We start from the raw sequence: 27615 nt of genomic DNA, 5'->3' as shown, positions 1-27615 counted from the left end.
CACTGTGCAGGGAGCCAGTTCTGTGTTCTGGGGACAGGAACAAGGATGTTGTCCCTTCCCACAGCAGGACACAGCTGCAGGGCTGTCCCAAACCCTCAGACCCAATGGAAAGGCGACACTGGCTCAATGTCCCAGCGTGGAGCACCAGAGAGCTTTCCTGGGGTCAGCATGCCCACCCTTGCTGTCACACTGCTGCCCTTGGCCCTGCAGACACTCCCTGAAGGAGGATTGGGGTCACAGGTGGGGTTTGGGCAGTGCCTTGCTGTGGACTCTTGCATGTGCAGTGTCACCAAGCAGTGGTGACCCACACTTTTCCAGCACGCCCAAATCCCAGCCCTGGCTTCCCAGAGCCACCAGTGCCTGCACTGTGACACCTTTCAGCTGCAAGACACATGGAAGCGCAGCCAAAGGTGTGAGCCACGTGTGGTGACAAGTGCTGGTGCTCAGGACACGTGGTGACATAGGCAAGGGTTCTGTGACCTGTACAGTGACATTTTCCAGGATATGGCACCTTCTGTGGTGTGTCTTTCTGCGCACAGGGTGAAACACCTTGTGGGTGTGGGTGGATTATCTCAGGCTTTGATTCCGGCTGGATTGAAGCAGCATTTTGTTGTCTGCAAGTGTCACCATGGCGGTGGCAGCCTGTCACAGCACCACGTTGGTGACACGTCCCCGGCCAGCTCCCCCTGCCCCGCTGCGCTCCCTCCGCTCGGAGGTGGCGGCCGGCGCCCGGCTGGCGTTGATCCTCTTAGCCACCCTGCCGGGATCCGCCACTAATTCACCCTTAAACACAGGATTGTCAGGAGCGGGGAAGGGAAGAACCGGCGGATTATCCCCCCGGCGCTGGCGTTAAACACGGGGAGCGGCAGCTGCTGCGTGAGGAGAGCTGGGGTGGTGTCCTGCCCCGTGTCCCATGGGGCACCGGCCCGGGATCAGCATCTTCCCCCAGATGTTTTGTGTTCCCCCCGGCCAGCTCCAGGCTGGCTAGTGAGATAAATAACGGGAAATAAACACAGAGCCCCCCACAGAGCTGAGGGATCGGCAGGAACTACTCAGCCCCATGGGATGAACCAGCAATCCTGTTGGTGTTTCCTGGACCCAGAGCCTGGCAGAGGACTGGGACAGCCAGGGTGACATCCCAGAGGTGACCAATCACCTGTTTAAGTTACCAGACCTCTCAGGAAAAGGTTTTATGATGAAACAAGCCATATTTTTCCCTGGCTCGATGAGGACAGTGATTACCGAGATCCTCGCTCACATGCTGAAGGCTTTCAGCCACAGAACAGTGTGGCAAAAGCTTCTCCAGGCCAAAACCAGCTGCTGGAATGTTTTTGGGACAGCCTTGAAGTCATGGAAATCACAGAAACAGCAGCAACTTGCTACCCACAGCACATAGGAGCTCACGGCTCCTGTTCTCTGCTGAGCCTGGAGCGATCCTCAGAGCGATGGTGCTTGTGGTGGATTTTGTTGCCTTTTCCAAGTGGGATGGTTTCCCACACGCCAGCCAGATTTACCCACCAGACTTCCACAGTCAGAGGTACCCACCAGTGCTGCTGGGGGCCACACCAGCAAGGAGCTCCTGACCTGTGCCCCAGCTGGGGTGGCCCATTTGCAATTCCTGTGGCCCTTTAGGTGATGGGTGGGGAGTGAAGGCTCTGCCCAGGAGAGTGAGGAGGACGCCTCACCAGCCCAGGTCTAGGGGAGCTGCTTTGCACTATGGGCTTTGGTAGCTGGGAAAACTATCCTAACTTTTCACATAACAGTGACAGGGATGGGAATTAGAGCATCTTCCACTCATAGATACAAGTTTAGCCAAGTTAAACACCCACAAATCATCTTGGTTTAACTTCAAGTTCTCTATGAACCTGGATGAGATTTCCAGTTCCCCAGCTTTTTTACCTCCATCAGCTTGGTATGAAAAACAAGAATCTCTCTCTTCCCTGCAATCCATACTTTTCTTCATGACCATGAATACAGCAAGACCAAAATAAAAAGAGTGGAAAACAGAAAATGTCACTGGAGTTGCCCATCAGAGGACAAGATATTGGCTGCCAAAAAGACAAAGAAATCTGCACCCTGTGTTTTCCTGAGGTGCCCTTTAAAATGAATAAAGCATTTGACCCACCTCTAAAGGGAATATCTGCTATGCCCAGCCCTGAAAAGCAGCAGCCAGGGAGCACCAGTGGGAATTGTCCCCTCCTGGGGCTGTCCATGGTCCCATGGACTACCTGGAGTGGCCATGGGCAATATACTGGAGGAATGGAGTCACAGACCCTCCCACTGACCCTTCCTGGGGGCTGGTGCAAGGAGCATCTCCTCTCCAGTCCCCAGAGCAAACAGAGAGCTTGGGAGGGTCTCAAGGGGCATCCCATGGCAGAGAGACAGGAGAAATGTAAAAGTGTCTTTTAATATAAATATAAATCCATCTGAAGTGCTGCAGGAGTGACCGTGCCCCGCGAGGGATGCCCGGGAGGGAGGCGGGGACCGGCGGGCAGCCGGGGGAACGGAGCCGGCATCACCTGGGCACCCGAGGGCGAGCGGGGCTACAGCCGGGGCAGCAGCGCCAGCAGGGCCAGCAGGGCCAGCAGGGCCAGCGGGTGAGGGTGAGGGTGCAGGGCGGCGGCCGAGCCCCGCAGCGTGGCCTGGTTGGTCTCGGAGGCCGGCGAGCTCTGGGCGCCGGCCAGGCGGCCCCGGGCGCTGCACAGCTCCTGCAGGTTCCCCTGGAACTGGATCTTGCGGGACTCCTGGCGCAGCGACTCCCACACGGTGGCCGCTTCCACGGGGCACCGCGACAGCACCTCGCTGGCACAGGTGTGGAAATCATCCCAGGACCTGCGGAGGAGGGCGGCGGTCGGGGCGGTGCTGGCGGCGGTGACCCCACCGTCCCAGCGGCTCCCACACGGACACTCACTTGCAGATGGCGTCCAGCTCCTGCGCCTCGTCGCCGCCCTCCTCCTGCTGCTGCTGCCGGACGCTCTGGGCCATGCTCTCCCCCAGGCTCAGCAGGCATTCGGCGAAGCCCTTGTAGATGGTGTCGCACTGTCCCGCCATGCTGACGGGCTCCTGGCTCGCGGCTGCGGGGCACAGAGAGGAGACACCGAGCTGAGCCCCCGCCGAGCCCCGACAGCCCCGACAGCCCTCGGCTCAGGGGTGAGCGTGACCGTGTCACCGGCCGGGGGTGACACCGGGCTCTGAAATGCGCCGAGAGGCTTCCACATCCCCCCGGACAGCGCCATCCCCTCCCTGGGCACTGTAGTGACCCCTCACTCCCGGCCCGGGGGCCCGGCGCGATGTGACGGCCCCGCAGCGATGCTGCCGTTCACCTCGGGGCTCTCCCCAGAGCCATCTGTCCCGGCCTTTATCCCCTGACAGCAAAGATTAATTTGTGACTACAACGGAAAAAAACAAAGCAAAGGCTCAGCAAGCTGGAGTCCCTGCTCTGACTGCAGTGGGAAAGAGAGGGAAAGGGGGAAACAAAGGGGAAGGGGAAAGAGAAAGGGAAAGTGGGGAAGAGAAAGAGGAAGGGAAAGGGGAAGGAGAAAGAGAAAGGGAAGGGGGAAAGGGAAAGAGAAGGGGAAGGGGAAAGGAAAAAGGAAAGTGGAAAAGGAAGGGAAGAAGAAAGGTGGGAAGGGGAAGGGGGAAGAGAAAGATGGGAGGGGAAAGATGAACAGGAAAGGATAAAGAGAAAAGGGAAAGGGAAAACAGGGAGGGGAAGTGGGGGAGAGAAAGAGGAAGAAAAAGTACAAAAGGAAAAGGCACAAGTGCAGGTCTGGGCTGCTCCATTCTGAGAAGCCCCTGCTCTGCTCCACAAACGATTCCCCACTGGCACTGGCCAAACCCTGGTGCTGGACATGGGACAATGGTGACAGGTGTGTTCATGAGGACTGCCAGTGCATCCACAACCAGTGGGAAGCCCAAAAGGAGCTGGTGTGTGACTGGGTCACAGAAAAACCTTCAGGGTCCTCAGCTCTGCCCCAGAGATTCTGTAGGCCGGAAGATGTGGGGTACCTGTGCCAATTCACAGGAGTTACAGAGTTTTGGAAGTGACAAGGGTGTGCACCAGGGAGGTTTCTAATTGAGGAGAGCCCTGCAGGGGACCCCTGTGGAAAGGTAACCCCAGAAACAGCTGAAAGTTTCCTGGTGACTGCTGAGGCAGCCAGGATGTCTCCAGGAAGCTGTGTGCCTTGCTGTTAGCACCCCACACCTGCACCCCTGGAACAGGGTCCTGAGCAAAGTGGCTGTGGTTGAGATTAACACCAGGGTGAACCTGATATGATCACAGGGCATTTTAGGTGTTTGCAATGAGAACCCCCTGAGCACAGCACCGAGAAAAGCCTCGGACTGATGCCAGACACGTGGGTCACAAACATCGCAGGTATCAGTAGAGAACGTGGGATCCACTGCTCCTCTTTTCACCCAGCCAGGCACAAGCCTGCCTCCCACCAGCCCGAGGACCCAGCAGCTGGCAGGGCCAGATGAAACCTCCCTTCAGCCTCTCCCTGCTGCAGGCTGGGGTTTCCCCTCCCGGACTCCTCTAAGGTCCGGCACAAGCCTTTCCTTCTGCTCAGCTCCCTCGGCACGAGGCTGGGCAGGGCGAGCAAACAAGGAGAAAGCAGGAGAGCAAATCATCTCCGCTGCTCTGCTGCAAAACCGTGTGGAAAAACCTGCCCCCGGCTCCGTCAGGGAGAAAGCCCAAGGGGAAAGCACGGGGGAAGTTTCCCAGGGCGCTGCAGAGCATCCCGAGCTCCCCAGCGAGTGCAGCCATCCTGCTCCTGGGGAAGGGCTGGAGTCTCCCACCCTCTGAGCCTAAAATCCACCAAGGGTTTGGTGGTCCCTGTCCTTCATCGTCCGTGCAGCCGGACCAGGTTAATCCCAGGCTCCCCATCTCTCCTCAGAGCAGGGATGTCCCTGGGTACCACTGCGCTCCGCATCCTCTCGGCGCTCGGAGGAGCGGGAGTGCGGAGGGGACACGCTGGTGCCAGCGAGGCGCAGGACCTGCCGGGTGACATTCCCCAGCGATCAGGATGGCTCCGGCCCCGCTGAACGAGGGCAGCCGGGAAAGCCAGCGGGTGCTGGGGTGGGCACGCAGGGCTGGAGAGCCGGAGCTCGGGAACCGTCCCCGCCTGAGCAGAGCCACCCCGGACAGCGCCGCGGAGCCGCGTTCCTCCTTGCCCGGCCTCTCAGACACGGAACAGGAGTGGATGGATCGCTCGGCCGAGGGGCAACCGGGCACGCCGCTCCCCGCAGCTACAGAGGGAGCGGGACGCGGCCGGGGTCCCGCTGCCACCCGCCCGCCCCCAGCCCGGCGGGGAGAGCCCGGGGTGTCGGTCCCCAGCCCGGCCCGGAGCGGTCCCGCGGCACTCACCGAGGTGCAGGAGCAGCGGGCTCAGGACGCCCAGCAGCCGCCAGCAGCCGCCGCCCATGGTGCGGACCCCGCGCCGCCGCCGCCGAGTGCTCCGCGCCCGCCGCCGCCGGCAGCCCCGGCCCCGCCGCCCGCCCCCGGCCCGCCGGCACCGCCCCGGCCCGGCCCCCGGCCCGCCCCGCCGGCCCCCGAGGGGCGGAGAGCGCCGGGGCTGGACCCCGGCCCTTTCAGTTCGCGGAATCACAGAATGGTTTGGGTTGGACGGGACCGTGCAAACCATCTCGGTCCAACCCGGCAGGGACCCATCCAGCCCTGTGCAACCCGGTCTTGTGAACGCTTCCAGGGATGGGGCATCCGCAGCTTCTCTGGGCAACCTGCGGCCCACTGTCCTCACAGGGAAGAAATTTTTCCTAATATCCAATCTAATCCCGCCCTCTATCAGTGTGAAGCCATTCACCCTTGCCCTGTCACTCTATGCCCTTGTCCAAAGCCCTTCTATTGGAGCTCCTGTATGTATTGGGAAGGTGCTGTGAGGTCTTCCCAGAGCCTTCTCTTCCTCCAGGAAGGAGGAGCAGCCAGAGACATTTTTGCTGTGAAAAGGGGAATTAATGTCCTCTTCCCGCAGCCATCACCTCCTGCCCCTCCCAGGAAGCAGAGACCACTATGCCCTGCTGGACTCACACAGAAAAGCTTGAGCACAGACTCAGGAAAAAATCTGGAAAGAGAGAGGTGATGGTGGCCCATCACCTCAGGCTCCAGCCTGGAGATAGTATGACATACTAAAAGATCCCTCAGTCTTTCCTCCATCACACAACAGAAGAAGGTCTCCACACCTTTTTTCTCAAAAAGTTTTTTATTGAATTGTTCTCAATGTTATTTCAAAAAAAAAAAAAAAAACAAAAAAGAAAAAAAAAAGAACAACAAAACCCCCCAAAACTTCAAAATTTAGATAAAAAGAAAAACCTCTGTGTAAAATCAAAACTAATGTCTGAAACATGGACATGCTCCAATGCACAACAGAACCGTGGCCCCCCAGGGCTCCTGCAGTTTGCTGCTGCCTCAGCACCCTGACCCAGAGCCCCTCCCCGGGGCACTCCAGAGGTATCAGCCCTGCCCAAACCTGCCTCATGTGCCAGGTGGGCCGGGCACTCCGCTGTGGATCTGGAATTAACAAACCGCGGAGCAACTAACTAATTAATGAATTCTATCTAACCCCTCTCGCTCAGCTGACCTCCTCCCTGTGCCTGCAGCCTGCCAGGGAGGAGGGGTTTGAGCCCTTCCCTAAGGTGTGGGTACAGGTTTGTGGCCAGCGAGGAGCAGCCCCTGGGCTCAGCGCACACCTCGCTGCTCCTGTGCCGATCCAAACTTTTAAAGGGGCAAGGAATCCATCGGCTTCTGCTGCACGAGACACGGGCTGCCAGCCAGCCTTGGGGACGGATGGACAGGTGAAGAAGAGATTTAACTCTCAAAAAAGAGGCTATTTAGGAAAAATAAGCCAAGTGAATGTTCAGTGACTATTTGGAACTATACACAGATGGTGTTCGCCTTAGAGACATCACACGCGCGTCGATGATTTCCTGGCAAGAGCTCTCGACACCAGCCAGGCGCCGTCAGTAACTACAGATCTGCAGGGTGGGCTCGGGTGGAGCAGCCCCCCAGGCAGGCAGGCAGCTGCTCCTAGGTCATGCCAGGGGTGACCAGGCCCTGCAGCATGATCATGAGGCGACGCGCAGGCTTGCTCAGAGGGTTGTGGGGTTCCACCTGCAGGAACTGGAAGAGCTTCTGCCGCACCTGGTTCATGACTGACCCCATGTGGTCTCGGGTGATGGGGTCGCTTTGGTCAAGGTGCATCACTGCATCCTCCAAGTAGCTGAAGGAGAGAGAGCGAGGTTAGGTCCAAACCCAGAATATGATCCCAACCCCATTCAGTTCGTGTTAGTGCTGAAGATGCAGTTTTGTTCCCTGCTCCACCCAAACTCTGCAGTATGTTCAGCTGTCACGAAATCAATGTTCCTGACTCATAGCAGAGTCCACCTATCCCTTCCTAAACATGTGAGGTCAGTCTACAGCTCCCAGCCTGCCCACCTGCCCCACAACCTGGCTGCTGGAACCAAGGCAGAGGCAGCAGCCAGTGAGAACTCCCCCCAGTGCTGGAAGTGACTCTCAGTAGATATTTTCTTAAATAACTTTTAACAGAATTAGTCACTCATTAGAGAGTAAAATCCCTCAGCAGTGAGGCTCAGTTTGTGTAGGGTTACAATAAAATCCATCCAGGAAGGGGTGGGATAAGAGCAAAACTTTTACCAACAAGATGCTCTGAAGTTCAGATGAGCCATCAGCTTTTAAACCACAGCCTGAGTAAGGCAATGTGGTCACTGCAGGTTTTCAAAAACAATCCAGTTTAAACTTTATAGCAGCAGCTTTAACCCCAATTACTAGCCTATACCTTGAAGGTCTTTTCAGTTTTTCTAGCTTGCTTATCAAGTTAAAAACTCAATTTAAGTAATTTTTCCATACCAGCCATAGTCAAAACCTGTAGGTACCTTAACAATTCAGCTTTTAAGGGCAGATAGCAGGGTTTTGACTCAGACACTAAAAATGTTCATGGCAAGTATCAGTACAGTCACTATTTTGTCACAGAAGCTTTGCTTGGAACATCTACCACAAATTATACCAGTAGCTCCTGCTGCAGCCTCCCACTGAGCCTTTCTGACAGTCACGACAATAAACTGCTGACACAAAGTCCAGTGATGGGTTAGGAGTTGAGGACAGAGCAAACTTGTCCTGGACACTGTACTGTCCAGGGGACATGGCACTGTCCCTTCTTTTGCCTCCACAAGGAAATCATTCCTTGGGGAATGAGGATTGCTGCACAGGCTGCAAATATTTACAGGCTACAATTCCAGAGGTACCAGCACCTACTGCTGGGTTCTCCTTCCACTACGACCTCAGGGCAGCAAAGCTTTCTGTGGCAGTGCTGACATGTTTTTCTGAGTTACACTGGCTTTAAACATGCCAGTAACAGGCTACTGAAACTCCAACTTTTGTCAAAGTTCTACCTTCCACTTCTAGGCACTGAATTTAAAGCTAGGGCTAAGAACAGGACCCAGTTCTCTGGTCATACTCACTTCAGCTTCAGTTCTGTACGAGTGCCCAGATCTGAGGAGAGCTGCTGAATGAGGGAGAGCAGCACAGGCTGGGACAGTGGGCATGGATGCTGTCCAAATACTTGCTGAGTATCCACAGTCTCACAGACATAGAGAACCAGGTTGAGATCAGCTGCTGTTAGAGCCTGCAAGGAAGACACAGCTAGAAATGCACAGGAACCAACAGGCAGGTGAGGAACACAGGACAGAGTGACAGCTCTGGGATGCTCAGTGGCTCAAGAGCCTCCTCTGGGAGCAAAAATCTCTGCACTTCTGCTGTACAGGCCAGCAGGGCCACCTTAAGGCTCTTGCTCTATGCTCTGAGGACACCTGTGTCTGTTCCAAGCTGAACAGAGCACAACACACAGAGGGGAGCAGGTTACTGTCAGCAGCATGGAGCAGGGCCAGCACTGCTATCACTCCCAGAAGAGTTTGTCTGCAGCAGCTCAAAGGGATCTGCCTGCATGCTCAAAGTCAAAGGCAAGGTCAGGCCCCAGCTGGTGGATGTGCTTGGAGAGGCTTACGAAGCTGTGTGTGCCACGTGTCAGTGCCAACGTGGCACACACAGCTTCACAACACACTGGCAGTCCAGCAGAACACACTGGAGCACTGACACTGTCCTGGCAGGACATGGGCAGGGATGAAGGAACTCAACTGCTACCAAATCATGGAACCTGCATGGCTCTGGCTCCACCTGCATGAGAACAACTGCACCCCTCAAGCACTCCACTGCCACAGGTCTTTTCAGTCAACTCCTGTGTAAGCTGTTGTGAGATCACGTGCCCACCCCAAGGAGCCCTTTTTGCCCTCTCAGTCCCCAACAAGCAGTGGATGACTACTAGGAAAACTGGGTACCTGCTGGAAAGCCTGGTTGAGGTGTCCCTGCTGGAGCAGCTGAAGGATGTGAGTCTGCTGGGACTGGAAGTCCATGTGAGTGGAGGGGATGGGTGTCCCAGCTGCCGAGCGCATGGCCTGGACAATGCTGGAGGTGACAGCTGCCTGCTGCTCCTTCATGGCCAGGCTCACCTCTCCTTTAATGACTCTCTGCACCTGGGCCAAAATAGACTCCTGCATGCTGAAAAAAACAAAACAGAACCCATGGGCACCTCTGAGAATGAAGAGCCCAGGGACAACACTGCACAAAGCTTATACCAGTGAGAACACACAGGCTGCTTTGCTTTTTGTAGTGGGGCTCCCTAAGGGTTCATATAAACAGATCTGAGGCACAGGCAACTCTGTGGCCAACACCACAACATCCCAGGGTGCACTTGGAAGATGCTAGGATTCTGTGCAGGAAAGTGACATTTCAGGGAACTAAGTCTCATCAAACAGTGTTTTAAATCTTTAATGTCTCTGGCTTACAAGCAAGGAGACTAAGCTGTGGGGTTATCCCCAAATGGGGCCAGCTTCCTGCAGGAGATCTGTCAGATGCAGCTCCTTGTGTGCAGATGATACCTTTAGAATGAAACACACTTACACTGTGCCTGTGACTTCTCCACACAAGAGGATTTCACCGTGCAGACTCTGCTGCTCTGTGTGACACCTCTTCCCTCAAGGGCTGGATTCTCCTCTCTCACAAAGGGTACAAAGCATCAAACCTGTTCTACCACAGGTAGAAAAGCAGGGCTTCTTTGGGAACAAGCACAGCCCATGCAACAAGACCAGGATTTAGCCTGTGGCCTTCCTGGCAACTCTGGCCTGCACTGAAGACCCCAGTGTGTTCTGACATATGTTCTAAAACAGACAGGGTTGTTCTGCCCCACAGGTGACCACCAGCCCATCCCAATGCCTGGCAATCTGCCACTGCCTCACGGTGTGAATGTGCTGGAGGCACTGCTGGGAGTCCATCCTGAAATCAGGAGGGCAAAGCACAAACTGCTGCAGAGCAGCTGTGGGGAGAGAGAGCAGCCTGTAGAAACTGTATGCCTGAGGACACTGAGTAAAGACAAGACTCCTCTGAAATGATCTTCAGAAAGTGCTCAGATTTGAGTCTGCTTAGTGGTGCCTTGGATCCTTCTGTTCTCCACTGTGCACACGGGACCTGGAGAAAAGCAGGCCCTGAGCTTCCCAACAGAGCTGGGAAACCTTCTGTGAGCAACAGCCACCAGCCCACTTGCTTTGCCACAGTGCAGGGCCAACAAGCAGCCCTCGAGCTGCTCTCTGTACACTCCTGGCTCGCTGTACACCTCAGTGGCACCTCTGTCCCAACTCACTTGCCCACGATGAGGTGGAGCTGGTGCTGCAGCTCGGCGTGCACGCTGGCGGTGACGCTGGAGGCCAGCTGCTCCGTGCTGCTCTGCAGGGCGCTCAGCAGCTGCCGCAGCTGCCCCAGCAGCGGCTCCCGCACCTCCTGCTCACGCACCTTCTTGTTCTTCAGGTGAGCCTCCAGCTGCTGGATATCTGCAACAGGCACAGAGGGAGAGGTTTGAGCCACGTGCACCTGTGGGGATGATCAGGGCAGAAATCCAGCTGGCAGGCTCTGACTCCAACTGCTCCAAATGCTGGGCCCGTGTACGAGCACAGGACAGAGGAGAAGCACAAGCCTTGTTTTGGACCATATTATATCAAACTAGAAACCCATCTTCCAGTGTCCCCATCACACAGCAACAAACCCACTAGCTCTCCTAAACCAGACTTCTACAGGCACTCCTTGTTCAGGGGATATAAAGGCAGCAGTGAGGGTGTTTTATTTCATATGTAGTGGGAATTGGGATCTGCATTAGTTCAATGCTCATGAAGAAAGAGTGGAAACTTTTCTGACAAGAAAGAAATCATGTCTCCAAAGATTTAAAACCTGTATTTTAAAATATCTTAGGAACTGGCCTGATCAAAAGGGAGAAGAATGTAAGCTCTCGTGTTTGTGGGAGACTTGTGTGGAAGAGGAAGGGTGCAAAATTAACAGCAGCTGGAGACATCCTGCAGATCTATGGCCAACAAAATCACTGTGCTAGCCACATTCAGGCCCTCTCAAAAACTATCTCTGCAGAGTAATACCTGCCCGGCCTCCCCAAAGGCCAAGGATCTGCATCCCAAGCCTGAGAACAGGAATGATCTTCTGCAGTGCATCAGTGTATAGTTTTCCTTACTTAAGGCTATGCTCTATTTCAAACACTGTTCAGACACTATTTAACCTCTGGTCACCCTGGTACCCTTCTCTAAACCTTCTCCAATCCATTACCCCTCTGAGGTAATGCAGGACTGCTACCCTCTCCATTCATGGATGGGATAGTCCTGCAGCTGGGCTTTTCCTACTCAATAGATGAAGTCACAGATTCCCAGAAAACAGCTGAGTGTTTTGCTATGTGGGCTACAAAGACCAGAAGTGAATCTGTACTCTTATAGCACCACCCACAAAAACCTCCCCACTTTTGTTTCCCAAATATGAAACAGAACACATGGAAGGGCTAAGAGGTTAAACACTCACCAGCGAAACTCTGAAAGGCAAAACCATAAGGCCAATGTGTTGCTAGCCACTAATGCAAATAGTGCAGAGAAGAATTGAAGAAGAAAACCTACTCACATTCCTGTGTGCCCTGCTTGAAGGTGTCATTGATTTGCTGGAACATGGACTGGCAGCTCTTCTCAAAGGCTGGCAGCACGACGCTCTGGAAGGCCTCCCTGTAGGCTGACTGGATGGGTCCCTGCAGAGTGTCAGCTGTGGCCCTCACAACACTGTCTGTAAGGTTCTTACAAGCACACACAGAAGATTCCAGAAAATTAACTACAGTCTACTCCAGGACTAAGGGTGTGAGCAAACACCAGGTCCCTGCCACACACACACACCCACACCCACACACCAGGTAAGGACAGCCCAGTGCCCAAGGCTGTTCCCTTGGCTCTTCCCACTGGCCAGGCTGCACTGTGACTCCAGCAGGCACAACTCTGCTTGCTCAGGGGCTGCCCAAAACCAGCACCACTTCTGCTCTAGAGCAAGGGAAGGTGGCACAGCTCCTTTCCCCTTCTCCTCCTTCCTTCCCAAAAAAACCATAATTTCCTGCCAAGGTAAGTAAGCAGCTTGTGCCCCCTAAATAATGCAAATATGGGAACAGAATGCAGCCAGTCAAACATTTCACATTTGACTGAGTTGGCTGTAAAAGTCACTGCTGTGGTGAGAATTTCTACTCTAGTAGAAAATGAACAACTTGGTAAATGAAAAAAGTGTTAATGAGGCAAAGTGGGCAGGGGAGCATGCAAAGAGCTTGTCCTTGTAATGAGACCATGAAAAAGCTCTGACTACTGGCAGCTAAACTGGCATTACCTAGAGACAGAGGTGAGGGGAAAAGGCCTAAGAAGTTGCTACCCTGGCAGTGCTACCCAACTCAGTGTGCCCTGGAAAGGCTCCTCCGGTATTCCTTACCTTTGATTTCACTAGCTTGGTAATATTCTCTTTCAGTGTCCCCTCAACAGCAGTGAGCTTGGTAGCAACAGTATTACTGAGCTGGCTGACAGTAGGGTCCATGCTCTTGGAAATGCCTAGACATAAAAAAACAGGACAAAAATGCAGCTTTAAGCCTAAAGTCACACTTCAAAGCCCAGAAAAGAAAATGGAATCAAATGATTCTTGAATATGACACAGCAAGGGACAATGATCACAAACTGTGCTTGGGGAACTAAGGTTGGACATTTGAAGAAAGTCTTTGCTAGGAAGGTGGTACAGCTCTGGAAGTCAGCAGAAGTTGTGGAACCTCCAGCCTTGAGAGTTTTTAAGAGTTGGTGTGAGAAAGTCATAGCTGACCTGACTCAGAATAGCAGATAGCCCTGCCTTAGGCAGCTACTGGCTGCAGGCTCTCCCACCAGCAGTTTTTGGAACATTTCCTTACATGCATGCTGCCAGTGCATTGAGAAAGGGCAAAGACAACTTCAAGCGTGTTCAGCATTTCCAAATTCATCTTTCACCTTCCTCCACTGAACAGACTCCAAAGGCTATAGAGATTATTATGGCAGGTCAGACCACACTCTCTGGGAAGGCATTCCCTCTGGGAGCCTCACACTGCTCCTAAACCACAGCTCCTCTTCTCAGATTACACTGGGGCCCACAGCAGCCTGCTGGTGCTCACACAGCCTAAATCCTGCTTCATATAGCACCTCCCCAGTGTGCTTTTGATCCCCATGGAGCTGCCTGCAGGGCTCCAGCTCCCAGCCACACTCACACTGGGGCACTGTTTTCTTCATCTCCTCGCGGATGGTCCTCTCCAGGCGGTTACACACGGCCGTGGACAGCGACTGCGAGAGCTGCTGGGACAGCTGCTCCTGGAGCTGCCCATTGCGCTGCTGCCCCTCCAGCAGCACCCGCTCCAGCCTCCTCTCTGACGAGACCTGGGGTCAAGGAGCACAACAGCACATCTCCTGTCCACCCACAGCACCCCTGTCCATAAAGATGGACGGCAGCCTCACCTCCAGAGGCTCAGTGAGAGCAAACGTGCAGCTCTGGTGAAAGAGTCTGATAACATTACTGCTGTGTTCCTGAAACAGGGTGCTCTTAAACAACTGATATGGGAGAGAAAAGAGCTTTGGAAGGTAAGAAAGGAAAGTCAGACAGCTCAAGCAATCTGGACAGTTCTGTTTCCTACATACTGTGGTTAACTTGGTGTCCCATTGGCAGCTCAGCCCCAGGCAGCCACTCACTCCTCTGCAGCAGGATGGGGGAGAGCTGGCAGGGTAAAAGTGAGCAAGCTCATAGGTTGAGGTAAAGACAGTTTAAGAGAGGTAAAGCAAATGCTGCACCTGCCAACCAAACAAAATAAGGAATTCATTTAGTACATCCCATCAGTGAGCAGCTGTTCAGCCATTCCCAGGAAAGCAGGGCTCCCTCATGCCAAGCAGTGGCAGGGGAGGACAAACACCATCAATCCAAGTGTCCCCTCTTCCTCCTCCTTTCCCCAGCCTTTACTGCTGAGCACAGTGTCACACAGTGTGAGTCACCCCTTTAGTCACTGGGGTCAGCTGGCTCTGTCTCATCCCAACTTTTGATCACCTCCAGCCTCTGCCTGGTGGAGCAGGGTGAGAAACAGAGAAGGCTTAGAAAAAGCAAAACCAGCAAAAACATCAGTGTGTTATCAGCATTGTTTTGGTCACAAATCCAAAACATAACACACATGAGATGCTGTGAAGAAAATTAGCTCCATCTGAGCCAAAACCAGGACACCAGAAACCGTCAAGCCCAATATCCATAAACAGCAAGTTGGCAAAAATATTTCTATAGGATGGAATTAGTGGATGTAAGTGATACAGTGATGGGAGCAAATCCAGGCTTCAGGCTACTCACACCTGATGAAACAAGCAACCTCTCTGAAGGAGCCAACACACAAACACATCTTAAACAAACTAACACCTCAAACTCCAACAAAGCAAACAATGAAATGACAATTCAGCTGCTGACAAAATTCAGTCCATGCATAAAGTTGTGGAGAAAGGAAAATTATTCTAGTATTACAATATAGCTCTAGACACAGAAATTCAATAGAAAAGTATCTAAATGATCTGTGAATATCAGACTGATGATCACAAAAGGAAAATCTGAGACTAATTAATAGAGAAAGCTATTGTCATAGAAGTTAGGAGTGGTTTCAGGCTGGAGCTGCCCAGTTTGGGGAACATAATCAAATTCAGTGCAGCAAATGTACACAGGAACCAATAATTCATAATACAATACAAAAAACTGGATACCAGGTTTGAAAGCAGCAAAAGAAAATACTTCTCAGAAAACACATAAGGGACCTGTAGACCAGCATATGAACAAATGTGGACAAACAAGATAATTTTATATCCAGCTATGCAGTATGGGAGCCAGATGCTGCTCCTGGTGCAAGTACTGACTTGCCTTAAGAAGGAAAGGATCAGCCCATGATTACTCTTGTGCAACTGGCCACTGCCTGAGGTGGGATAATGTACCAAGTGCACCTCTGGTCTACACCAGCACTGCAGCACTTATGGCTTATGGGTAACTAAGATTTAGTGGCACAGAGAAAGTGTCAGTTCTGTTCTATTTCTGAGTTTCTTGCCCTGAGAGGAACTGAAGTAGTGACACTGCAGCCAGGCAATTGTACTGCACCTACAGCCCCACGCTCCCACATGCATGACCTTCCTGAGCCTTCCTCAGACCTCCAGTCTGCCCTGCAGCTTCCCCTCAACACCTGCAGACAAGGATACGCTCCTGCTCGTGCTGGGAGTCGATGACCCTCTCCATGTGGCCCATGAGGGAGCTCTGGATGGCGTCGAGGTGATCCGTGAGCCTCTGCAGCAGCTCCACCTGCGTCTGCCGCAGCTCCGAGAGCTCGCGCTGCTGGCTCCTCAGGATGCACATCACCTCCTCCTGGAACTCTGCTGTCACCTGCATGTGCAGAGGACAAGCACTCATTTCTAACAGGACTGGAGGCCAGCTCAGTTTCTGCTCAGAATTGAGTCAAGCCCTGTGCCTGGCAGTGAAGTGTAACACACAACGCAGCAAACAGGACCAGTTTAGTGCCTGCTCCCGAGAACTGCTGTGCCAAGGAATAACCTGATAAAACAAGATTCCTGCATGGAATTAATAAATGGTTGCTTAGAATATCAACTGCTTAGATACAACACACCCTTCAAAACAGATTTTATTCACTTTTGGCCAGGTACTGAGAGTGTTGATGCTTGCAAATGTAAAAAATGACCTCAAACACTCACAAAAGAGCTGTGCAATCAGTATGCTAAGGAGACTTCTTTAGAGCACTTTTTCAGATCTTTCATTTATTTGAGAACACCAAACAACTGGACAAGTATAAATTTATATATGTTGTCTCTTCACTGCTTGAAATAGTTCAAGGAGTGTGAGTACCCACCCTTAAGGGGAAGGAACAAGGAGACCCACACATCAAGGCCAATCCCCCTGTGACCCTTTCTTTGACAGGAACAGCTTATCCTGCTGCAGGCAGAGGCAAGTATGAGAAAGAAATCATCAGTCTGGAGAGCACAGAGCTCCTTCTCTGCTGCATGTCAGCACTGAGCAATTCCAAGCCCCAGTGCAGCCCCCTCTCAACCTGCTAGGGCATGACCCATGACACTTCAAGGAACTGGAATGAACTTTCTCTCAGGTTTTCCCTAGTAAGATATGAAGCATCATGAAGAGCAGCTCTGACTCACCTGGTTGTTAGATGATCTTGGTGACTGGTTCATGTCCCTGGAAATAAACAGAGAAAAGTAGTAACCCAGTAATGTCAATTAACTCCTCTTATTATCCAAGTCTTCTGCCAAAACAGATCACACGTTTTATGGTTGCTTTAGATTTTACACTCCAGCTCATAACTCCAGCTTGCCTTGTGTATCATGGAGAATGATGGGAAGGTGATGAAATCCCAGTCCTTACAGCAATATTACACTATCATTTGCACTGTTCACACACCCTGAAATTCCTTACAGACTAGTCCCTTTGTAGGGAAGAGACATGAACCAAGTGCTAATGAGGACTATTACAAAGTGCACTCCACACTGCTTTTTCAGTTTTGTCCAAATTCGAAGCCAGGGAAGACCCAAACAAAAAACAAGTATTCATTTGTTAAAATTTAGAATGAATGAGCACTAATCATCTAGTGCAATTCCAGCTCTCAAGGTGAAGAAACTAGAGATACACTCTAGCTCACACAGCAGAATAAAGAAAAACCCTGAACTGATCCACTAATACTGCATGTCTCCATCAAAGCCACAGATCAGTGAAGAAAAGTAAACACTTTTAGTTCCCAGACAATATCCACTCTGCAACTTCAAAAGGACTGAGACAGAAAAAGTGAAAGTAATTTCAGAGGCCAAGAGCTTCTGGGTGTCACTGTGCAGGACCACAGCCAGAATTAAATGTCATAGCCCATCTCTGTTGCAATCTGCACAGCCAGAGATCCAAATCATGGAGCTATGGGAACACAAGAAGAGGAAGGAGCCCTGTGCAGAAGCTCTGCTGCTCTCCTCACACTGATGCAGACAGATTTGTCTAACCTGCCATGGTCAGACCTTTCCAGTCACCAATTTTCACTTACAGTATATTGATATAAGCATGTTTAGAAAAACACAGAAGCAGCAAGCAGGTAACAAATGACATCTTGCTGAACAAGGGCACTGTGCTGCTGTTCAGAAGCCAATTAAAAAGGGAGGCATTGTGACACTAATAGCATCACAGTTTCAATGAAGCCTTCACTGAAACCAGTGAAAGGGCCCAGTGTCCACTCACAATGTGTAATTTACCTCCCATACATTCTTCTCAAGCCCAGGCTGTATTTTGGATTTTGAGTCCCAGCTGGAGATAGTGCAGAACTATTCCCACACCTGAGTGCCCGTCAGTGTCTGAGTGAGCAGCAATGCCTTCTGTGGGGTTCCTGCCCTCTGCAAACGGGGTGATGAGGGCTGGGAGCACTTGGCTGCTGCCCCAGACCCCAATGGCTGCAGGAGGCTGTGCCCTGCCCAGCTGGTGCTGAGCCTGCTGTGCCCTGGCCAGCCCAGCATACCCATCATCCTTCTTGCCCTTCCTCTTCAGCTTTGGGGAGGCCCGGGGGGATGCCTTGACTTTCCAGTCCTTCACAGGCAGCCTCTGTGCTGATGCCTTGGCACCAAATCCACCTGATGTAGAAGCCAAGCTTGCAACTTCATCATCGTGGTCACTGTCAAGGGACAGCAAGGGAGAGGACATCACTCACCACACTGGACCGGGATGGATTCACACAGATGTTCACCCACACATGGCCAGAGTCAGCTACAGACACCCCCACCTAACCTTTCACAGTCACCTCAGGGCTCAGAGCAGGCTGCTCTGCTTTGATCCAGGTCTGCTCAGGCTGAGCTCCAGAGCTGTGCAGCAAGGCTTGGAGGGTCCCTGCATTAGGGACAGCAGGGCCCAGGCAGCTGTAAAGCTGTAGGGAGGTGCTGTGTTAAAGCACATCCCTACATCACATCCCTACATCCTGTAGGAATGGGCCTTACACAGCACATCCCTACAGCTTTACAGACAGCAAGCACTGGACACAGAACACATTTCAACAACAGAGGAGGATCAGGTGAGCCTAAGGGGTCTGTGATCCTCAGTACCTTGGAGACTTTCCCCTGCTGAGCAGCCTCCAATACAGGCTGCAGGCTTCAGTCTGAATTTATGTGTGGATTGTGGACAATCCTCAGCTGTCAAACAGGGCTGAGCTTGTGAGGCACACAGAATGCGCCCACAGAACTCCAGGGGGACTTATCAGGGAGGAAAGATGTCAGAAGCAAGAAACTTACTCTTCAGGTACCCTTGCTACTTTATATAATATTTGGAAAGAGATCCCTTTAAAGGTTTTTACTGGTAATTAAACCAAGCTTGGTCCATGCTTTTAGAGGCAGCACAATCAAACCTTTCCCTACAGAGAATAAACTGGAGAGGGCCCAGAGGCCAATCTTGAGATGAGCTGAAGTCACCAGAACATGAGGAAAGCTGGGCTGCAAACTCACATTAAGTCAGGAGACAAAGCAGAGACATTCACCCCACATGTGAAGGCTGGCTGGGGACAGAGGCATAAATGCAGCCTGAGCTGAGCCCATGCAGGGTGAGAGAGGGGGCTGAGCACTCTGGTACCTTTGCTCTGCACTGGCATCCTGGCTGTCATGCTGCAGAAGGTGGTAGCTGTGTCGATGGTAGGAAGAACTCTTGTGCTTTTCTTCAACCTCATCCCTTGGGCTAGAGAGGGGAAAAAAGAAAATACCATCACAAAAGTCTCTTTCAGCTTGGATATTCACTCTCTCCATGTCTCATGAGAGATCCTGATAGGAAGTCTGTAGCAAAAATCAACCCCACACTGATCCCACAGATCCAGGAAGAGGCAGTGCTGTGTAGAAGCACTAAATACTTGAACTGGTCCATGTGCTTTTCTGGGGCCTCAAAAGGGGAGAAGCAGCTCAGCTACGCTTGAAGTAGATTTCCAAGAATTACCTCCCAACAGACATTCATACAAGAGAGGTAAGCCACTACTCAAACTTGGCACACACTTCCACAAACCTTGGGTTTGTTCTTCCTCATTTAATACTGATCACTGAAGCAAAAATCATCAGTGCTTCTTAGTTCCTTGAAGTGTCTGAGGAAGTGTGTGAATTTGATGGGTCAGCTCTAACAGACAGGATTGTAACAGTGCATCCAGTCTGAGTATCACAATGATTTTGAGAGCAAACTGCACGTGCTTCTAGACTGCCAATTAGGTCTGCCTGAATGGAGCTTGCAGGAAGGACTTTACACAGAACTGAGCACTTGTGAAATCTCTCAGTCAGAGACAGCTGATTTGGTATTCTGATAGAAGACATCCAGAAGAATTCAAAGACAGAGTGGGATTGAGGGGAGTTGCAAACTCCTACCAAAGTATTTTCTCAAGTTCATATTATGACTAAAAGAAAAAATATTGTGTAGAAACACAGTCTTAATGCCCTCCCAGAGGCATCAGATGGGACTGTTTCCTGAAACAACATCCTCAGCTGTGGAGGCACAAGGTGAGGCCTTTCTTTGCAACTCTGATGAGTGAACAGTCCAGGATTACCTGAGGGACAACACTGACCCTCTCAGCCTTCCAGTCCTGAAAAGGGAGGTGTTTGCAGGTTCACATGGTGCATGTAGCCCCAGCCTAAGAGGAATCTGGAGATGCCAGATGCCTCTTTCTGTTCTCATCCTACTCCAGGACAGGGACACTCATTCTGTGATGAAACCCAGCACTACTCCAGCATATCAGATCGCTCCTTCTAAACAGCCTAAGTGATGCTGCACCATCCTTCATTCCTGCTCCATTGCCATTTATTTTTTGACTGCTAAAGTACTTCATGTATTTGTAACACTAGCTGCATAGAGCCAGTCCTAGAACAGAGACATACAAGCAAACCTGACAGTTATTTTGTCAATTGATTCAACAAAAGCCTGCATCACTTGGGGTAGAATGTAGCTTGTACTGGTTTGATTTCCAGAGCACACAAAAAAAAAAAACCACCTGAAGTCTCCATGTGAACATGAAGGCCAACAAAGAAGACTTTTCACCTTCTTAACAGAGATCATTTACGCTGCAAAGGGTATCAGAGAGCAAAAATGGTTAGAGGTGGCCTAGGAAGTTCAGGACACAGCACACAGGAAGGCTGACTCATCAGATCCTTCAAGGGAAAGAGGGACGGAGAACTGTTCTGGATTAATCACAACATAGGAGCTTTTCACCAAGCTGTCAACTTGGCAATGCAAACAAACTGCCCCGTGCCAGACAAACCCAAGGATTACCTGTCTGCCATGCTGTTCCTGGTTTCCCGGGTTATGTCAGGGGCCGCCGGCCACGGCTGACTCACGACACTGTCAGAAGATGCATTTTCCTGAGTTAAAGCAGTCTCCAGTAAGGATGGAGCATTCAGTCTGTCCACCTCCACTGGAGGCATGTCCAAAGAGTGGTGGCTGTGCTCGGAGCTGTGGCGGTTCCTGGGGGACAGCAGGTGCAGGGCAGAGGCGGCTGAGGCCATGCTGTCCGCGTGGTGCCCGGGCTCCAGCGCCTCCCCGGGCAGCGCGGGCGCCGCCGCCGCGAAGCTGCGCTGCAGCGTCTCGGAAGCAATCTCTGGGATATCCTGGGACATGGCTGTGGAAGCAGAGGAAATGACGTCTGGGGAGCGCTCGCGGGTGGGAGAAGCCTGGGGCACCACCAAGGGCTCCACTTCCTGCAGTTCCAGGGCTAGAGAGGAGTTTCCTGGTGCCACCTATAAACAGAAATCAAACAAGAGGCTTCAGGATAATGTGGAGACACTTCAAGAACCCCTGGTGCCTTGCACTAACTGCCTCTGGAAACAGCCTGCTGTACCCTTTCCTCATGTGATTCCTTGGCTCCCACTCCTTCATCAGATGGAGAACAGTCCCAGGACTTGTAATGGACTCTCAGTTAACAACACACTTAAGCCAATACTAGTTTGAACTCACTTTCAAAAGAAAATGTAACACTAATTCTACCCCCCTGCTCTGCTCCACACTCCCTTCTCTTTGAAGGAGAACACTAGTTTTAACACTGAACAACTCCTTGTTTCAATTTCAAGCTTTGGTCATGGTCTGTTCTACACTACACCTGGAAATTAAAATTTAGGGATAGGAAATCGTGATTTCAGACTCATCAGACCAACAAGCAGGAATAAGCCTTTCCAGGTAGCACTGTAACTTAACACAAAGGCTGACCAGTTCCAGCCACTGGGATGGTGAAAGCACAAGCTAGAGCTGTCCCTCTATTGCTGTATCTATAGCTGTATCTCTCTTTCAGAGATACACTATTCTATATATGGACAAATTCCACCAATGTGGCTGAGTAAACTGGACTGCACGTGTGTGCCAGCAGCTGTGTTTTCCAAAGGGCACACACTGTCCCTGTTAACATCCAAATAAATGTAATTTCATAGAATCCTAGAAAGGTTTGGGTTGGAAAGGACCTTAAAGCTCACCTTGTTCCAACTCCACTGCCACAGGCAGGGACACTTTCCACTAGACCAGGTTGCTCAATGCCCCATCCAATCTGGCCTTGGACACTTCCAGGGATTGGGAATCCACAACTTTCCTGGGAAGTCTATGCCAGTGCCTTACCACCCCCTGAAAAAATTTCCTCCTAACATCTAAAATAAACCTCCCCTCTTCTAGTTTAAAATCATTCTCCCATGCCCTATCCCTGTCTGCCCATGTAAAAAGTCACTCTCTAAAGGACTAAAAGGCCACTCTGCTCCTCAGAGCCTTTTGTTCTCCAGGCTGAGCAATTTCAGCTTGTAGAGGCCCATAGAGAGGTTCCTTGGCCCATGAGAAGCAAGGGAGCAGCATTTGGAGCCTTACTGGAACAGGTGCCTTTGGTGTAAGCTTGTCAGGGAGGCCTGGGATAAGAACAGAGTGACTCCTGGGACTGGTCTGGAGACTGCTGCTGCTGCTGCTCAGCGTGAGGCTGGTGTCCAGCTGCATCTTGGGGCTCACTGTCAGGTCTTCTGAAGCTCTGCAGAAACAGACACCAGCAAATCAAGCAGCCCAAATAAATGATTGATCTGCATCAAACACTCGAGGTGAGGAGATGGGGTACAAAGATCAGTGGAAGAGCCCTTGCTCTTTCCACCATAGTCAGCTACTAGTTCCCGTACAGGCCAGAGAGATACCAGGTGGAAACAACAAAAAAATAAAAAAAAGGGGCATTGCAATCTTTTATAATTCGAGGGGTCAGTGAGAGAAGGGACCAATTGTATCTCCAGTGGGCACTGTACAGAGTACAGGGAGAAACACAACACTATGAGATGGGTCTCACCGTTTTCCAGGCCCCAGAAGAGAAGTTCTCCCCTGTTATGCAGCCCAACCCACTGTCACACTGTAAGATTTTCCTACCAGTCCTAATTCTCTCCCTGTCCTTGGTGGCTGCAGAGTTCTCTTACCTGTAAACAATGGCCCTTTGGGAAAAGCATGGAGAGCAACAAAACTGAGCTGCAATAACAGAATCCCTATGAGGCACACATAAAACACTCTTGTTGGCCTCTAGATGACAACAGACACGTTCCAAGCTGCAACAGGGATGCAAACAGCTGCCTATACAGGGGTGTTGGGACTCAGGCCAGTTTCTAACTCTGGTTACAATCTCCTCTCCTGCAAGACATGCTACAGCTCTCTGCTATCCCAAAGGCCTGTGCCAGTTCAGCTGCAGATGCATTATTTAACTCATGTGCTGCTCACCTGGGCAGAGAGGCATCTGTGACAGAAGTGCTGCTCATGGCTGTGACTGCAGTCAGGGAACTGACACTGCTGCCTGGAGAGACAGCAATCTGCAAGGAAACACAGCAGTCAGGAGGGCACAGAGGGCAACAACACAACTCAGCCTGAGGAACAGACTCCTAGAGAGTCTCTGGTGAAGAGGGAATAGAAAACATCCCCACAGGTTGGGTTGTTCTGCTAAGGTGCTCAGGTGCTGGACAAAGGCAAATCTCAAAACATCCTCATCATATGGCTGCTTTTATAGGGGAACTGCCGTCCCCAAAGTGACCTCACCAGTGCAGAGGCAGAGGGTTTATGGCAGAGAGTGGGGTACTCCAGAGGGGTCTCACAAGTCTGAACAGTTCCAACAGTCCCCTGATCATTTCAGATCTGCATTCCCACAGGATACCATCAGACAGAATGTGCAAAGGTGGCATATTTTCTTCAATTACAGTTATATCATATCCCCAAACAACATGTGCAAACCAGTAAGAGCAGCCTCCCAGCTCAGATACAGTTATTTAGCAAACCCATATTTCTACAAAGCACACCTCCATCAGTGGTTTTGCAGTTAAACACAGCACTTACACACAAGCTTAGGCCAGTTTAGCATTTCAGATGTGCCAACAGGTCTCTGCTCAGTCTGGCTACATGCAGAGTCTCCCGTGTGCTCTGCATTCAGCTAGCAGAGCTTATCACAGTCATTACAGCTGGAAAGGGTGTCCAAAAGTACCAAAATCCACCCCCATCCCTTACATCACCTTAACAGATCTCTGATTACCTGTTGAAGAGAAGTACTTGGTGTCATGAATGCATCTGGAGTCATCAGCTTGGGCTTGGCATCACTGGAGAGGGACAGGAAGTCAGCTGGCACGGGCAGATCGGCGATGCGCCGCAGGTCCGGCTGGGAGCCGTGCACAGACTCCTTCTCAGAGCCCAGCCCCTCCGTGCCCAGGTCAGCCATGTGGTCTGGAAAGGCTTCCAGGGAGAGGTACAAATCAGTCTGGAACTTCCCTCCAAAACTAAAGCTCTAATTCCATGAAGTATAAACTTGTGCCATTGCATGCCATGCTTGATTCCAAGAAGAACAAGCAAAAACCCTGCAAGATCCCAGTCACAGCTTAGAGCAAAGCAAATCCTGTGTTATGCTTTCTCTTTGTATGCCAGACTGGATTTTATCAGGCTTTGATAATAAAATGTCCAAACTTCCTTTCTGCCCTAAAAGCAAGGCCAGTTGAACTGCCACATCCCAGAATGGTGAATGAGCTGAAAGAGCTCATCACAAACAGCCCAGCCCCCTCTACTCCCACAGCTCTGCTGTCACTCTGATCTCTTCCACCTGACAAGAGACAAACTTCCAGTTTCTTTCACAAGTGCCAAATCACCCAGGAAGGTGAACTCAAGCATGCACAAAGCATTAGCACTCCTGGTGTAACACATCCCAAACTCCATACTCACAACCAGGGTCTAACCAGCTTCCTGCTCCTCTGCTACTCCATATTCAGAACCCTTTATGCAATGACACCACTGCAGTACAAAGAGATACCCAAAACTCTTCTGCTCTCCTCACCAATAACCTTTTAAGGCTAAGTAACACTAAAAACCAATTTAACACGCATGCTCACCAAATTCTTCATGAGAGCCATGGGCAGGCATGGAAGCACTTGTGTCAGGGCTGTGAAGAGGCTGGAATCTGATCTGCACATCCTGTAGGGCCCTAGAAAGAAACAAGCATCTCTGATCAGCTTAGGAACCACCAAGAGAAGACTTAAGGCATCATTAAGGCTCAGAAGATTTCTCTTCACTGAACTAATTCCCTTGGAAAATGCTTCAGTGTTTTCTGCCTGTCACAGAAGCAACAGAAGCTGATCCTCACTCAGCCGTGTCACCCAGTTCTGCCACCCAGGGTATCTGAGATGTTTCCCAGGATTTGTGTGTGTGCACAACTCTGAAATCACTCATGGAAATACAAGCTTGTCACACCATTCAGAGCTACCTCCTGCAAGGCCATACACACCACAGAAATTTCTTTGGGGCCAAGTAGCTTTTGTTATGAGCAAAAGAATTGAACCTAAATTTCTACAGGTCAGTGCAGGGTTAGGACAAACACAGACAGCTGCACACACATACTCACTTGGTGTGAACACAGAAGAGTTTTATCAGCACACCTGCTGCTGATTCAACAGCCCCAGAGCCCTGAGCACCTTCTGGAAAGAGACAGAGGTAAAATATGAAGTTGCATGGAAACTACACACAAAGTACTACAAAAGCATCACAGCAGGATGAACTGACAGCAAAGAACCAGCATGATACAGATTCTCTTTATCAATGATGTGGATGAGGGAATCAAGAGCACTCTTAGTAACTTTGCAGACAACTCCACAGAATATCCTGAGCTGGATGGGACCCATGAGGATCATTGAGTCCAACTCCTGGCCCTGCACAGAACACCCTAAGAATCACTGCATGTGCCTGGAAGAACTGTCCAAATGCTTCTTGAACTCAGGCTCAGTGCTTCAATCACTGCCCCAGGGTACCTGTTCCTGTGCCCAACTAGCCTCTGGATGAAAAACTTTTTCCTGATATCCAACAAAAACCTCCACTGACTCAGCTTTATGCCATTTCCTTGAGTCCTGTCACTGGTCTTGTGATTGAAAAGATCAGTGCCTGCCTCTCGTGAGGATGCTGGAAGACTGCAAGGAGGTCTTCCCTCAGTCTCCTCCAGGCTGCACAGACCAAGTGACCTCAGGCACTCTCCATCCAGCTTCCACTTCACCATCCTCATGGCCCTCTTCTGGACACTCTCTAACAGCTTTGTGTCTTTTTTATATTGTGGGGCCCAAAACTGCACATGGGACTCAAGGCTGCACCACTGCAGAGCAGAGCAAGACAATCCCTTGACTGGCTGAGGATGCTGTGCACCACTTTAGGCAGGAGTGTTGATGTGCAGGAAGGAAGGAAGGGCCTACAGAGGGCTCTGGACAGGCTGGATTGATGGGCTGAGGCCAATTGTGTGAGGTTCAACAAGGCCAAGAGCCAGGTCCTGTGCTTGGGTCACAACAACCCCCTGCAGCACCATGGGCTGAGCAGAGTGGCTGCAAAGCTGCCCAGGGGGAAAGGGCCTGTGGGTGCCGGTTGAGAGCAGCTTAAAATGAGCCAGCACGTGCCAAGGTGGCCATTGGCATCCTGGCCTGTTTCAGCAACAGTGTCACCAGCAGGACCAGGGCAGTGACCAGGCCACACCTTGAATCCTTTGCTCCAATGCTTGACAACCCAGCTTAAGCCTAACACCCAATCAAACCTCACTGGGCACAACCTGAGGCTGTTGCCTCTTGTTTTGTTATTTGGGAGAAGTGACCAGCCTTTCATTACAAAGTCAGAACAAGCCAGGAAAGAAATCCTGACCACACAGCAGCCAAATTCTGTCACCTACCTACACTCAAGCTGTCAGTCTCCTCCTCTGCCGGGAGCACCTCGGTGTGCCGCAGCCGGCAGCGGCTCACGGCCTGGATGCCAAAGCTCAGCACTGGGTGGGTCAGGAGGAACTCTGAGATGGAGCTGAAGTAAGCCTTGCCCTCCTCCTGGTTCTGCATCAACTCCATCACATACAAGACCTGGAAATGGTAAATCAGAGCTTTCAGAGCAGACCATGCACATGTGTGGGGACTACAGAGCTGAGCATCCAAACCAGATTGGGAACAAGGGAAATAACGTGAGGAATAAAGCCTGGATCTTGAAATTTTAAATGGAACACTCAAGGGAACCACAAGCACCACACTCTTAAGGGAGTCAATGTTGATCAAGAACTCCATCCTACCATGGGAGACACAAGTCTCTCCAAATGAGAGCTTTACAAAGGGTGAGAAATAATCCTTAAGGCTCCTCAGCATTACTTATCTGAATGCTGCCCTTTTTCATCACACAGTGAAATTGCTGAGTCAACTTCTGCATTTTTATCTGCTAACATGCAAATCCCAGACCTAGGCAGCACAACCAGTCACACACAAGGCCAATTCTGCTTCAGCCAACATTTCCCACAGGCAGCAACAAAAAAGGAATTACTTACTTTTCTCTGCACATCACTCAGTATCAGATACTCAGCTGAGAGGTCCAGGCAGACTTTCAGGCTGGGAGGAATATTCATGGAGCTGAAGATGTCAGGAGAAAAGCTACATATACAAATAAGAGGGGGGGGGATGCAGACAGTAAGGCAGATTAGCCCAACCAGCATGATTGCTATGAAACTGCACTAATTACCAAAACTCCCACGGAACCTTAAGGAGTTTACAGCCCTATTACAGTGCAACCACCCACTAGAACAGAAACTCCTTTGCTGAAATCAATGCTGACATCAGCTAAGAAAGTAGCTGGGAGATGGCATGATAGGATCAAGTTATGGATTCTGAACACTGAAATGG

The 27615-nt window shown here is 51.2% G+C and overlaps 2 protein-coding genes across 2 annotated transcripts in view; both read right to left on the bottom strand.

Moving 5' to 3' along the window:
• Positions 1-2384: 2384 nt before the first annotated feature.
• NRN1L (neuritin 1 like) lies at positions 2385-5458 on the bottom strand. Its single transcript, XM_054269364.1, has 3 exons — positions 5366-5458; positions 2912-3074; positions 2385-2832 (listed from the first exon to the last, which is right to left on the bottom strand). Exons 1-3 carry the CDS (start codon positions 5421-5423, stop codon positions 2544-2546), a joined length of 510 nt encoding a protein of 169 aa, XP_054125339.1. The 5' UTR covers positions 5424-5458; the 3' UTR covers positions 2385-2543.
• Positions 5459-6244: 786 nt separating this feature from the next.
• Positions 6245-27615, bottom strand: part of EDC4 (enhancer of mRNA decapping 4) — a 33219-nt gene continuing 11848 nt past the window's right edge. The window contains exons 11-29 of the mRNA XM_054269411.1: positions 27264-27366; positions 26631-26811; positions 25332-25404; positions 24823-24914; positions 23979-24175; positions 23180-23268; positions 22304-22457; positions 20735-21198; positions 19067-19168; positions 17970-18122; positions 16621-16657; positions 15658-15838; positions 13659-13814; positions 12866-12981; positions 12029-12194; positions 10722-10908; positions 9364-9583; positions 8491-8654; positions 6245-7232 (exon numbers count right to left, since the gene is read on the bottom strand). Coding sequence (XP_054125386.1) covers positions 7040-7232; positions 8491-8654; positions 9364-9583; positions 10722-10908; positions 12029-12194; positions 12866-12981; positions 13659-13814; positions 15658-15838; positions 16621-16657; positions 17970-18122; positions 19067-19168; positions 20735-21198; positions 22304-22457; positions 23180-23268; positions 23979-24175; positions 24823-24914; positions 25332-25404; positions 26631-26811; positions 27264-27366 — 3028 coding nt within the window. The 3' untranslated portion in view covers positions 6245-7039. The remainder of the gene's footprint in view (positions 7233-8490; positions 8655-9363; positions 9584-10721; positions 10909-12028; positions 12195-12865; positions 12982-13658; positions 13815-15657; positions 15839-16620; positions 16658-17969; positions 18123-19066; positions 19169-20734; positions 21199-22303; positions 22458-23179; positions 23269-23978; positions 24176-24822; positions 24915-25331; positions 25405-26630; positions 26812-27263; positions 27367-27615) is intronic.

This window comes from Melozone crissalis, unplaced genomic scaffold (assembly GCF_028551555.1).
Source record: "Melozone crissalis strain CALT ecotype California unplaced genomic scaffold, PUWL_Pcris_2 ptg000007l_1, whole genome shotgun sequence".
Taxonomy (NCBI): Eukaryota; Metazoa; Chordata; class Aves; order Passeriformes; family Passerellidae; genus Melozone; species Melozone crissalis.
Note: the sequence above shows the minus strand (reverse complement) of the source record. Positions and strands in the feature narration are given on the sequence as shown.

Excerpts from the sequence above, each read along its gene's own strand:
- NRN1L (XM_054269364.1), bottom strand. The coding sequence starts at position 5,423 with ATGGGCGGCGGCTGCTGGCGGCTGCTGGGCGTCCTGAGCCCGCTGCTC. Across the intron at positions 3,075-5,365 it reads CCCGCTGCTCCTGCACCTCG|CCGCGAGCCAGGAGCCCGTC; the intron begins GTGAGTGCCGCG and ends TGTGCCCCGCAG. Across the intron at positions 2,833-2,911 it reads GAGCTGGACGCCATCTGCAA|GTCCTGGGATGATTTCCACA; the intron begins GTGAGTGTCCGT and ends CCTCCTCCGCAG.